This window comes from Eumetopias jubatus, unplaced genomic scaffold, assembly GCF_037043125.1.
Source record: "Eumetopias jubatus isolate StellerSeaLion01/CBP00866 unplaced genomic scaffold, mEumJub1_p1.0 scaffold_7, whole genome shotgun sequence".
Taxonomy (NCBI): domain Eukaryota; kingdom Metazoa; phylum Chordata; class Mammalia; order Carnivora; family Otariidae; genus Eumetopias; species Eumetopias jubatus.
In genome coordinates this window covers 44,332,578-44,346,166 of record NW_028274813.1, presented here as the reverse complement: position 1 = coordinate 44,346,166, position 13,589 = coordinate 44,332,578, and the positions used below count along the sequence as shown (strand labels likewise).

General features: G+C 50.0%; 1 protein-coding gene across 2 annotated transcripts in view; it reads left to right on the top strand.

Moving 5' to 3' along the window:
• The window catches only part of SAMD4A (sterile alpha motif domain containing 4A), a 201,481-nt gene extending 188,486 nt beyond the window's left edge, over positions 1 to 12,995 (top strand). For both annotated transcript variants that reach the window (XM_028086959.2, XM_028119813.2), the window contains 2 exons: positions 7,218 to 7,301; positions 12,746 to 12,995. In XM_028086959.2, coding sequence (XP_027942760.1) covers positions 7,218 to 7,301; positions 12,746 to 12,774 — 113 coding nt within the window. In that variant the 3' untranslated portion in view covers positions 12,775 to 12,995. The remainder of the gene's footprint in view (positions 1 to 7,217; positions 7,302 to 12,745) is intronic.
• The last annotated feature ends 594 nt before the right edge of the window (positions 12,996 to 13,589 follow it).

The window sequence follows — 13,589 nt, the reverse complement described above, 5'->3', positions numbered from 1 at the left end:
CTAACAGAGTCACCCGAATGATGCACAGACAACAATCCCATGCAGACAGTGACCTTGTTAAGAGTCCATGAGTAATATAGAGCCATGCAAACAATGACTACATCTAGCTTGATGATCTTCTAAGTGGGAAAATCAGACAGGTTACAGGTGTTGTACCTGTAGGAAAATACCCACCCTAGGCAAGAGACATGTTCTGTACAACAAGTCTTACAGGAGTTTAAGGGGAGGAAATGTCACTGTGCCCTCGGTGGGCAAGAAAGCTTCTTGGAATTGGAGCTGAGCTGCAGCGGACAGAGAGTGAAGAAGTGGAAAGAGGAGGGTGGAGCTGCAGGCAGGAGACAAGGGAGCAAGACCGCAATCATACCACATACCTCAGTGAGTTCCAGAAGCCATGGCTGAGCCAAAGGGTCAGGCTGAAGTAGCATCAAGTAGACCAAGGGAGCTGGAAAGATCGAGGCTGATGATGGGGGCTCTGAACCCAAGGCTGAGGAGCTCAGACCCCAGCCACTCTCAGTGGGGAATGTATGGGAAAATTTTGAGTAGGAGTGTGCCTGGAGGAGTGAGAGAAAGGCAGGATGGAGATGGGGAGACACCGAGGAGGAAGCGGGAGGTGAGGAGTCACCACAAGGTAAGGTGTGTCAGGAAAGGAAGAGATGGTCCAGATATTTGTTTAAACTTGCTTCTAGACTTCTAGAACTGTTCTTATTTGTGCACGTTTGTTTGAAAGCTCCTTTTCTCTGTTTTGATACTTGTAGCTTCCTGGGAAGAAATAATTGATAAAATTTGGGGGTTGTGAAGGTCTTCTCCCTGGGTCATGTAGTCCCAGCCTCTGTTTTCATGCAGAATTATGTATAATCCACTCTCAGTAAAAGAGAACCTCCATGAGATTTGAAGACATCCTGGACACGGGGAGATCTTTCACCTTGAACATATCCTTCAGCGCTGCCCTCAGTCCTGGGACTGCAGCCCGGCCACCCTGCAGCCTCACGGGAGCCCTAGCATAGCTGCCCCCCCTCCTCCTTCGATCCCTATACACTTGTGGCCTCCTTGCTCCTCTCTGACCTCTTGCCCCTTCCTTTGGCTTCTTCCATGTCCTCAGTCCTCTGTTCTCACTATACTTTCCCCACATTCTCCTGTCTTAATTGGGAAGACCAGGCCCACCAGGAAGAGCTGGGCCATCCCTAGGAGGACTCTTTGAGTCTGTAGATACAGATCCTCCATCTACACCTTTGTTGCTCGCTCATGCTCAGGGCAACTATGACCCTAAGATCGTTTCCACCCTTTTCCCAGAGTGTTCCCTCTTGTTCCCATCGTTAAACAATCAATTAATACAAAAGGGCTTTTACGGAAAAGTGACTGTCCCCTTCCCCTTCCCCTCCCAGCCCACAGTCTCATCTTCCAGAGACAGCCACTTAACAACGATTTTCAGTTTTCCTGGTAGTTAACCCAAAAGTCTCTAAGTTATGTTCTTTGTATACTGGACTTAGAACTACAGAACCCTTGGGGGTCTTTTTTTTTTTGGAAAGGGGGGTTCAATTAACCTCTAGCATAAGCAAATAAACTGGTGGGTACTGGGCAGGAGCCACTCCTAAGCCCTGCCCAGCATACTTAGCCCATGCCGGGTGGCTCTTCCCTGGACATGGTCATGAAGCACAAGGCAGGGGTTCCTGGCTGAAGGGAACGGAGGCTGCAGAAAGTCACTGCTATGGGAGGCTCCTCTGTCTCCAAGGTCATCCCTGCCCCTGGCAGATCAGACACTGGTTTTCAAGACCCCAAGTCATGATCAGAACTCTTCCTTCTTCCTGAAGAGGCAGCCTTGTTCACAGGGCAAGCCCGGCTAATTGCCACAGCCAGGCCCAGATGAAGTTTTGTCCTAGACAGACGGGGTCTCTCGGGGATGGGCCTTGCCACCCAAAGCAGCACATCCTTGTTAGCTCGGCAGGAGTCTAGGGGCTGGCAGCTGAGGGGGCAGGACCAAACTACAAGTATCATATCAGGGAGTCAAAATCAGGAAGGCAGCGAGTGGCTTCCATCTTTACACAAGCAGTAGTGGTAGTGAACACAAAATGGTGTAGAGATGTGTAACCAACCCTAAATTAGATCCTCAGAAAACTGTGTTACAATGCAGCAGAATGGCTTCTGCTGGACCATTAGATGTCTTCAGAGCATCCATTTTAAACCAGATGGGTAAATCTTGGAAGACTACAATTCATTCAAGGAAAGTTTGATTCTGTAAACTTAAAATACTGCCATTTAAATGATGGAAATTTTTAAATGTCTCCAAAGAATATCAAAAAGTCCGGGGGCTAGAAAAAAGCCTGCAAGTTGTATCAATTGATCAGTTACCTGGCTTGAATTTGCAAGATGATCTCTTCTTTCCTGGATCCGCAGGATTTGTGGACCCCTTGGAGGCCATGTCAGGGGTGGTTTTTTTAAATTATTCCCACAGGAACAGATTTTAGATGTTTTCCAGGACAAACCAGGAGAGCCACTAAGTGATTGCTGTGTCTCACTGGCCTCTGGCATGAGCAAGAAACACTGAGTTGGTCCTCCCAGAGCAAGGCGGAGAGGGTCTTATACACTCACCAATGGGATGACTTGAGCTCAAAACAAGTGTGGTGCCTTGGTGCAGTCACGTTCCCCCAAAGGCAGGGTGTCTTCCCAACTAGAAAATTAGTTTGGAAATTGCTTGCAGAAGGACTGCCTTATCTTGGAAGCAGATCAGTTCCTGCTGACCCAGGCTCGGCCACCACTGGGATCCAGTCAGACAGGATCTCAAAACAGCCCTGGTGTAACACTGGGAGGTCACAGAGGCTCCTTACCACCTGGAGGGCCTGACAGGAAAGGGCCATGTGATGTATCTGTTCACCATAGCAAACCTCCCCTAGGCACCAGCTCATGACTGTATTTCTTCCACCATCAGAATGCTGCATACCTGGGAGCATAGTATCCCAAGCTGGTATCATTCATTGCCTCCTTAGTATGAGTCTCAGATTCCTTCCAGAGAACTGCCTTTCAAAAGAGTGGGGAGAGAGAGAGTACCATCCATACAATGGGTCTGTTAGGGGAATGGAAGGGGCTGCCGTGCAGAGGAAGAGACCAGAACGGGGACCCTCTTCAAGTACCTAACGTACATTTGCTCTCTGCCTTCTGGTGGGCCACTGCCTTCTGGTGGGCCAAGGCAAACAGTCCTGCTCAAGACTGGCAGATAACAGGTAGGGAGGTTGGTGAATGAATCAACTGTATCACAGCTACGGACCCAGCTGGGCCTGTGCTCCCCTGTCTCTGAAAGTCAAATTGAGAGAGACCAACCTAGGTCTAGATGGTACTTGTCTGAAAGTCAAATTGAGAGAGACCAACCTAGGTCTAGATGGTACTTGTCTGAAAGTCAAATTGAGAGAGACCAACCTAGGTCTAGATGGTACTTGTCTGAAAGTCAAATTGAGAGAGACCAACCTAGGTCTAGATGGTACTTGTAGGTCTAGAGACCTAGATGGTACAATATTGTCTTATGCCACATTCTCCTTATTTTTCATGAAATTGGGGGTCCCAGAGGATTTCCACAGCACAAACGTCTTCAGGTTTAGGAACAAGGCCACCAGAGAAAAGCTGTCTTCCCACAGCAGACTCAGGGGTGCGACTGATTACTCGTGTCCCTCTGTCACGTGCCGTGACCGCCATGATGGTCTCTGCAGTTGTCAGTACGGCTCTCTTTCCCTGCCCACACTGATTTCTCGTCCTTCTGTTACTACCCTTCCACCGTCCCCGCCTGCCTTTCTTCCTCACGCCCCTTACCCAGTCTGGACCCCACGTCTCCATGCTCTGTCCTGTCCTCCTCAGCCTCTCTTTCCTGATTCCTCTCCTCCCGGCAGCCCCACTTCTCACTTAACTTGAAGCCTTCCTACTTACTCAACAAGTAGCTTCAGCTATTATTGGCAAAGTAGAATTCTAGAGGTTTTTCCTAGAATACCCCATTTTTTATTCTAAAGTGCTAAAGATGCTGGCCTCTCCACCTCAGCCACAGGGACTGGGAGAGAGCTACAGAATTGTGCCATAGGTGCCACACATGTGAGACTCAGCTGGGGTGACTCGTTTCTGCCGAGAAAAGTCACATGGGCACCCCCCCCCCCAGGTGGACCCTACAGAAGCGCTTCATTAGGAATGGGAAGCTGCTCCCTTCCAGAATCTTCTTGACCCTGTGCCTGAACACGAGTCTCTCTACTTGTGGGACTTCTGAAAAAGGCACAATTAAAAAGATCCAGGTCAGCCTAGACCCTGGGCATCCTAGGCCTGAGGACCCTCACTAAATACTGGAATGGTCTGAGGGTCAGGGGAAAAATTCCCGGTTCTCAGAGATGTCATCTGGGTTAAGGAAACAGGCCTGCTTCAGGCAATGGCAGAGAAGGCTCAGTCTTTCCTTTGTGCCTTACTGACAACATAAAACTATGTCTGCCCGGCCCGTTACAGCTGGGGGCCCAGGCTAAATGCAATGAGCCTTGGTGGTAGCAGGAGCCATAGCAAGAACTGGCCTGGTGGGTTGTGTGCGCCTGGGTGGCAGGAGCTGCCCAGATGCTTCTCTGGGGTTTTGAGAGTTCTGCCCACCCAAGCCACACTTGGCTGAGGGCTTCTAGCCTGAGATGGAAGCTGTTATCCACCCAGCTGGTCTCCCTCTGTCTTGTATGTGTGGGGAGATGCCACGGATCTGTTTTTATCAAATACACAATTAAAAAGTCACACTATTAGGAAACTCTGGAGTGTGAACATATGGGCTTCTCCCAAGACTCAGAATTTTTCAGAGCCACTCAGAGTGGTGGGGGTCGTGACACCCTAGCACACCAGAGGGAGGAGCTGAGGGAGAAAAAGCAACCATGCCAACTTTCAACCTAAAAGAGCAGCCACTAAGGTTTGGAGATTCTAGAGCGGAGAGCCCCGCATTTCTCAGCCCCCTTTTTTGAACACACAGTCCTAAGCTTGGAAAATGGCATTTTGCTGCGTGTTGGCAAGAAACCCTGCAGCTGAAACACTTCTCTCCAAATGTCGAGCATCTTTATTTATCCAAATCTCTCCACAGTGTTTGTTTAAAGGGGAGTGCTAGAGAGTAAACTAAATTTTACAATGAGCATATGGATGGTTATAATTGCTGAGGGTTTTTTTTTCATATTTGCTAACTGGCTATATATAAAACTGTGTTTCTATTTTATAGATTTCACACCCTGAAGGCTGCTAATTTTGCATGCATATGATTTTCACATGAATGGATGAAAATACTAAAATAAAATACTCTTCCCTCTGGATTGTCTAACTGCCCCGACCCTACTCTGAGAGCAACAATGGGTGGAGGTGGGAGAGACCCTTCCATTCCCCCCTGGCTCCTGGCCCCCGGAAAGCCCGGTCGTCCTCTGTTCATGAATTGGCACAGTTGCCTTTCAAACCCATTGATGCTGGAACTTGTGTCGGAAAGAACCCTATCTGCTCCCCGGTGCTTTTCGTATTGATCCATTTTGCCCATCTACTCAGAATTTTAAACAACAGAAATGACATCTGCCTCTGAATTAGCCGATAATGGGGAATACAGATTGCAGAGAAAACCTAAATGTATAGCTCATCAAGGAAAACAAATACTTTGGTTTAGCCATTGGTTTCAACTTCCTATCCCACTAAACCACCAACTCCTAACCTCATTTATCATCCCGCCCACCAGTCCCAAGTGCCCCCTGGTGGAGATTTAAAGGAGCAAGGAAATGGCCTGAAGCTTGGGCCACCAGGATCCTTTCCCCACTTACAGACTGAAGAGCTAGGGCCTGACAGAGAAGAGAAGCTTCCCAGAGTCGCACATGAAGACAGTGGCAATGTTGAGATTCCCAGGCCCTCAGAAAATATCCCACTGCGGATTTTTGTCTGCCCCCCAACCCCCATCGTAGGATTTCACAATTCTTAGCTGTCAGAGCTTCCACTTTTTCCTCACTCAGTAGACATGTGTAAAGTGTGCCAGCAGACCGTCGCTGGGTATTATGGGAGATTCAGAAAGAGATAAAAGCACTGTTGCTGTCTGCAAGGCGCTTCCAAGCCAGTGGAAGACCCTCAAGAGCTTCCCAGGATGAGGGATGGGGGAGGTACTGACAGTGAGGGCCCCAGCAGAACAGAGGAGGCGGCTCCTTGGGGCTGCTTCCAACTCGGGGGGAGGAGGGACTGGAGCCTGGAGAGATAGGGAGGGTCCAGATGGTAGAGGGTCTTTGTGGTTAGAATGCATACAGCATGGTCCCAGGCAGTGAGAACCCGCACAGCAGACATCTCAGACCTTCTAAGTGGCTGGAGGCTGCGAGTACTGACTAGCGGTTATAGTCGCTACAGCATGTAGGAGAGTACCAGCCCTGGAGTCAGACCCCCATGGGTTCTTGTGTTAGCCAGCCAACCTGGCCAGTCACTCTGAGTCCCGCTCGAGAACTGGGCACTTGGCACAGTCGTGGGCTCAGAAGAGGTGCTCACCAGTGCTGTGGTTTCCATTTCCTTGTAACAAAGCAGAAATGTGCCAAGCCCGCTTCCAGGCCCAGGGAGCAGCAGAGCCAAGTCCTGCTCCAATGAAGTGAACATGGAACTGGGGGCAGGCAGCAAATAAAGAATGCACCAGATGTTGGTGACAGCTGTGGAGAAAAATAAAGCAGAGGAAAGGGAGAGGGCTGGGAAATTTCTGCTCATCCCCAAAGTCCTTTCTAAAGAGACAGTAGAGCCAGAGACGTGAAGGCAGGGAGAGAGAAAGTCATGGAAACATCCAGGGACCACCATTCTGGGCAGAGGGAACAGCAGTGCAAAAACCCTGGGGTAGAAGCAGGCCTGGGAAGGAATGAAGGGCGGGGAGAGCTGTACACAGGCAAGGGTTAATAAGGGCCAGATCACGTGGGCTTTGCAGGCCATGGCAGGGGGTTGGCTGTTACTCTGATGGGAAGCCGCTGGAGGGTTCTGAGCAGAGGCCTGACAGACTCTATGACCAGCTATTTTCAGTTACGAGTTTTCTTCCAGCCGCCCACGTTCGCAGTGGACTCTGTGCGGCTAAGAGACTCCTAGGTTGGTTGAAACCAGAGTGTAACTTACCTCCGCGAGGACCCCCACAGTCCCCTGAGTCCTTCCGGGGTAGAGCGGGTGGAGCCTCACAGCACCATGCACACCTCCTCCTTGTTCTCAGAGTCTCTGTCACCAACATAACCCTTTGTCCCTTGCAGAATTCCAACTTCCTGTGACTGAACCAGACATTAACAACAGGCTGGAGTCCTTGTGCCTCAGTATGACCGAGCACGCCCTGGGAGGTGAGTGGGTCCTCCCTGCATTTTACCGCATGCCTGGGAGAACTAGCAGCCGTCTGCTGTCTACACTCTGCAGTAGCTCAGGAGGAATGGGAAGACACAATGAGAGGTAGGCAGGGGACAGAGAGAGAGAATGGCTTCGAGGTGCTGCTGGATCCTCCTCAAGCCATACCACACTGAGTAGCCCACAACGCCCTGCTCCTCCTTTTCTGGGAGGTGAGTCAGGGACCTGGAGACCAAGGCTGTCCCTTTTTCCTCAGAGCCACCCACCCAGTGCACACTGAGGTCCTACCACAGCAGCTGTGCCAGCCAAATGCTGGGAGCTGGAGGAGTCAGAAACACAGGACATGGCTTTTAGTGGCAACATCCCCCCCACAGAATTGGATTCTTTCCTTCTCGGCACTAGATCTCCCTGTCTGGTCCAAGCATATCCCAGCTTGTTCTAAAAATAGAATTTTTGAAACAAAAATCCCTGCTTGTTTTTATATCTCCCTGTTCCAAATGGCTTCCACGATGCCTGGAGCCCCAAGCAGTCTGAGATGTCCCTCCCAGTGTGACAGGGATGGTCTAGTTCGATGTGCCTATGGGCAGCAGCCCCACGAGGAGCTCTAGAAGCAGCTGGGTTGTCCCACTGTCGGTTTGGTCTGAAGCCCTACATCATCACCAGAGCCCCGGGAGGCCTGCAGTGCCCTCCGGGTACTAACCAAGTGCTTTTCTCCAGCCCGGACTCTGCGCCAGCCCTGGGGATGTTTGGCAGGCAGAGGAGAGATGGCCACCTCTTCCTGCCAACCTCCGGGAGGCTCTGAGTCAGAGAGGCCTCCTGTGACCCTTCCCACCAGTCCTCTCCAGGCAGGATGTGCTCACCCACCCTGGAGATGGGCAGTCAGCACACCTAGAGCCAAAATGTGCACTATCTGGCCATGGTGAGGAGAAAGGCTGCCAATAGTTGCTACTCCTGAGAGCTTGGTCCTCCCGGACCAGGGACTTTTAGATTTTTAGTCCCTGCAAACACAGTCTTATCCTAACACCAAGTATGAGACCAATAAATGCTCTGCATGGAGCAGATTGGAAAGCAAGGACTGTACCTACCTGACCTCAGCTGGGCAGGGCTCTCCGCAGCCCAAAGGAAGGCTGCACTCAGTACCAGAAGGGAGCTAGCTCAAGGCCTCCCAGGGCTGCTGACTGAACAGATGGTGGGAAGGCACAGCTCCTAATGTGACCTCCCCGGGGTTCCAGGAACCCCATCTGCAAACACTGCTCTCTCCCTTGGCCACTCACAGCCTAGAAGCTTCACAGCATCATTGGTTCATCCCTGGCACCTCTGTGGGGAGGTGCCACCAGGTCCTCTTCTCCAGCTAACCAAGGAGACTGGGTCGGCACACTGATAGCCCCTGATGAGTAATGGGAAACAACCCAAGGGTCCATCAACAGATGGAAATGGATGAATGAAATACAGACAGTGGAATATCATGCAGCTTAAAAAGGAATGAAGTACTGATCCATGCTACAACATGGATGAACCTTGAAAACATTACACTAAATGAAAGATGCCAGACACAAAAGGCCACACGGTGTACAATTCCACATAGGAATTTATGAAATGTCCAAAATAGGCAAATCTAGAGAGACAGATGGTATAGTTCAGTGGTTGTCAGGGACCGGAGGGAACTGTTGAGTGGAGAGTGACTGCTTGATGGGTACCAGATGAAAATGTTCTGGAATTAGATAGTGGTGATGGCTGCACGACTCTGTGAATATACGAAAACCTCTGAATTGCACGCTTTAAAAGCATGAAATTTGTGGTATGCAAATTATATCTCAATTTTTTCAAAAAGGGAAGCCTCCCAGACCCTGAGAATTCAGACCAAGCTCAGCCCACTGCAGGCAGCCCAAGCTCCCTCCCACACAACCATGGCTGGTGGGTGAGGAACTCCCAGGCCTTTGAGAGTCAGCAAGGAGAACTGACCTTCTCCCCCAGGGCTGGATATAGCTCAGATAATTGGCATGTTGGAAGACCTTATCAAACTGCTAAGTGCTAACATTATCATCATTAGTAGCAAGAATGCCAAATGCTCTTTATTAAAGGGAGGTTTTCATCAAAAAGGCTTCATTTTTTAGCTCATTTCTTCTACTTTTACAGAAAACCTCTCTGAACTGATGTTTTTTTGCTAATGTTTTCATCTTGTTAATCTCCTAAGCCTTTTTATTGCTGTGTTTTTCCTCAATAATCCTCTCTGGTGGGAAGCCTCGTAAGCAGTTTCCGGAGCAGAGAATGCAAATTAAGTTCAGGGTGGCCCAGTTGGGCACAGTGGTGGTGAGCCTCCCACACTAGGACTGCACTCTTCTGCTGGCCCACCTCTTCCAGGGGCCGGGAAGATGACCTTGCTGGGGACAGAATGCCAATGAATTAAATCATTTTACAGGAGGACAAATAATTAGGGAGAGGAAAGCAAAGTAAAAGAGGTTCCTCTGCCTGTGTCTCAGGACAGGAGGGGAGGGTGGCCAAGTTCCTGGGACACCACATCCTACGACGGTCTTTCTAATGTGGTTGGTCCATGGGCCCCAGGCCTTGGTGGCCCATCCTTTTTGCGCTGACATCTCTACTCTCAGTGTCCTCCACTAAGTACGACCCTCCTGGTGCCAGTCTAAGCCATTTCTCTCTTTGGCCTTCCCTTTCTGTCTTTTCTTTGCCCTTCCTTTGGCCCCTCCAACAGAACCCATGAGGAAGCCCAGGAAGTGGGTTGCCTCTGCCATCTTGGTTTGTGAATCTTCATTTAAGGCTTTCATCTGGCTCTGTTGGGCCTGCTCCTGATTGGTGGCTCCAGGTATAAAGGAAGACTCAACACCAAGCCTGGCTGCTATCTTCCTCCTGCACAGGGGTTGTATGGGCAGGAACAGTCACGGCTACAAAAGGCTCCTCCAAGCAGGACAGAGACTGCAGTGAATTCTACCATAAAGAGGAATGCCCAGTCCACTCTCTGATGCTCCAGGATTCATGTTTTCACATGATCCCCTTGCCATTCCTTCTCACCTTCTTTCCTTACTCCTTCTTGGGACTTAACAGCCTCACTTTTAGCTGTATGGAGACTTTGTTGCAAATTAGAAAAAGACTCCACTTTCTTAAGATGCTGTTCTGCCATTGATTTGATATTTGTCCTAACAACTATAAAACCTATAATGAATACATGTAAATGGTGCTCCCTGAACTTATACACCTTGCACAACTGTAAATGGTGAATTTGGACTTACCTGTTGGTCATCTCCCAGCAGATGAATACTGTAACCCTTGGAGGATGAGGCACAGGATTGGAAGTCAGTGAAAATGCAGCTTGGGGTTGGGTTAGTTGAGATTTTCATGTTTCTAGCTCCCCACTTACTCATTGGCATTAATGAGTAGGCCAGTGAGCCCTGGCAAGAGTGTGCACTCCAATCCTACAGACAGGGGAGTGACCTCTACACACCCACACGTGTGTGTATATTTACACACACCCACTGTTTCCCATGACCCATTACCACTGCAGAGCCACCATAAGAGGTTCAGGTTAACACCTGCAGAAGTCAGAGAAAGATTACCGATTATAAGTTCACATCTGGGGGCCTCTATGACTGACGGCTCCCGGGGTCATTTGCTTTTCTTCTTTAAAATCTCTCCAAAAGCCATATGGAAATTTATAGACACACACAAGTACAAGTAAAATTGGGAAAATCTGAGTAAGATCAGTGAATTGTACCAACATCAGTTTCTTGGTGGTAATATTATAGTTTTGCAAAATGTTACCACTGGGAGAAACCCAGCAAACCCGGAAACCTGGTACTATCTCTTAAAATTGCATGTGAACCTACAATGATCTCAGTAAAAATTTCAATTAAACATTTCTCCTTCAAGTCCCTGCTGGCAAGACACTAGACTGGCACCACCCATCAGGAGGCAGGAGGCCTGTGCAGTGGACTCAGTACTCCTCCATATCATTTAGGTCCTCCAGCTTTCCCTGAACACTCTGCCCCTCCCCTCTCACACCTGAGTTCTGCCTACTGGATCTAGATGCTCCTCCTGGTAGACCAGGTTTGTGATATCAAGGCTTAGACCAGGACATACCTGCTGATGTTTGGATATCAACAAAACCAGGGAGGCATCCTGCATCCCTCCCTGGCCTTCATTTACTGGTCACTGAACACAGTCATTTCTACCTCCTACAATAGCTCATCCATGCTTCTCTCTGCTCACTGGATAAGCCCTTGTCAGACAAGCCCTAGCGTGGGCCATTGTAGGGGCCATCCTGCCACCAGGCTTGTCTTTTTTTAGGTCATCTAACAGCTGCCAGAGAAACCATTCTAAAATCAGATCTAATTACTCTACTGCTTAGAATGCCCCAATTACCAAGTCCAAGCTCCTGTTCATAGTACACAAGACCCTTATGGCCTCATTCTGGGAATTCTCCTATAGTCCCATGTGTAAGCAGACAACCATAAAGGAGCTGGGCAGCCACTGGCTCTCTCGGCAGTTTGTCTCACTCATGGCCTCTGTCTCTACCTGCAAGTCCTCCACTTTATAGCCTGGTCTCACCAGCTCTCCATAATGTAGACACAGCCTGCATTGTGTAGCCTCAACATTCACCCACTTCCACAGGATCTTTCAGTTCTCAGTGCCCACAGCCTCTAACTATGGTGTCTGCCCCTAACCAGATTCTTGAAACAGAGAAGCTAGATCAGTTTGGGTCAGCTGCCTCCCCCTGGTCTGTTCAGCTCAGAGTCACAACCACCTCTTGCCCGAGTTTTCAGCAGGGACTCGGTGAGGAGGAGATGCTGTCAAAGAAAGGGATGTGAGCTAGACAGGTCCACCTGCATGTCCATTGCAGCAACCCCCTCCCCCCTTCAGCACATCTCCTGCCCCTCCTCCATTCCCCCACCTGTCATCCTAAACCTCGACTAGCCCCCCCAGCCCCACCATTTGACGACCAGCATCACACCTATACACAAGCTGTACGCCTCCCCACACCCTCTTCCTTTCCTGCCTCCTCTGCTCTTCTCCTACCAGCACCATCTTACGAAACTCATTTCCTTTCTCTGTGAAACTATCCTTGACTTCCAACGGCAACTTAAATCTTCCTTCCTCCATTTCTCCTGCTGTGCCTGATACATACTCCATCGTAGCAATGATCACTCCTACATCCCTGTGGCTTTACAGATCTGTCCCGACTAGGATGCATGTACTTACACGGTGAGGACTAGGTCTCCTGTTTTGGTTCCCAGACTGGTTACAGTTCTTGGAACAATGGCTACTCAGCAGATGTTGAGTGGGTGGGTGTGTGAATGAATGAGTGGATGGATGGGTAAGTGTGGTCTTCACCTGTCCTCAGAGACCAGGAAGCCCAACGTGCGGTGAGCGACTAGGTGACCATGAAGGGAACGGTTCTGCTCACCTGTGCCCATCATGTATTCTCTCCCAGACGGGGTTGACCGGACCTCCACAATCTAGAAGCTGAAGATGAGAGTGACCGCGCTGGCCGTGAAATCGACTGCTGCGGGTCCAGTGTCAGCCATCTTCAGGGTTGCACAGAATCCTCGGAGATACTTTGCAGCCTTTTTTTTTCCCCTGGTCCCTCTCCCATTTTGATTTTGTGAGAGCGTAGGTCGTCCTTGTAAACATATCAGTAGACCGGGGATTGGTTATTTTGTCATTTGTTTCTGTCATGGGATGGCTTGGTGTGCGGGGTGGGGAGGGGTCTCTAGGGAAACGTGGGACTGGGAGGGGATGGAGAGGGAAAGCAAGTGGCTTCCTGGATGGAGAGAGGGGGAGAAACAAAAAGAGTACCGCCTACCGCCGTGAAAGAGCTGGGAGAGATACAGGAGGGAGGCCGAACCCTGGGCCCGGGCGCCTCTCACAGCCCGCCTCCGCAGTCAGGCCCCAGGACGCAGTCGTGGGCGAGTGCGACCAAAGCAGGATGGCGGCCCGCCCTCCCTGCCGCCCGGATCGGCTTTCCCTGTGGACCCGGCTTGGAGTCGAGCCGCAGGAGAGGGCTGCACGGCCCCGGCGGCAGAGGGGGAACGTTCCCTCCAACAAAATTTCAGAGAAACTTTGATTTGTGTATTGTTTACATAACAATTTTAAAGGGTACATAATGTGTAAAGAGTTTGGATAGAACTTCTCTTCATACTATGGTTTTTGTAAAGGATTTGTTGATATGGATTCATTTTTTTCCCTCTATTTTTGTAATAGCAGCAGGGTTGTGTCAAAATGGCTGCCGAGCCGTGCCTGCCGGGAAGGCGGACGCGTCACGTAGGCCGAGGCGG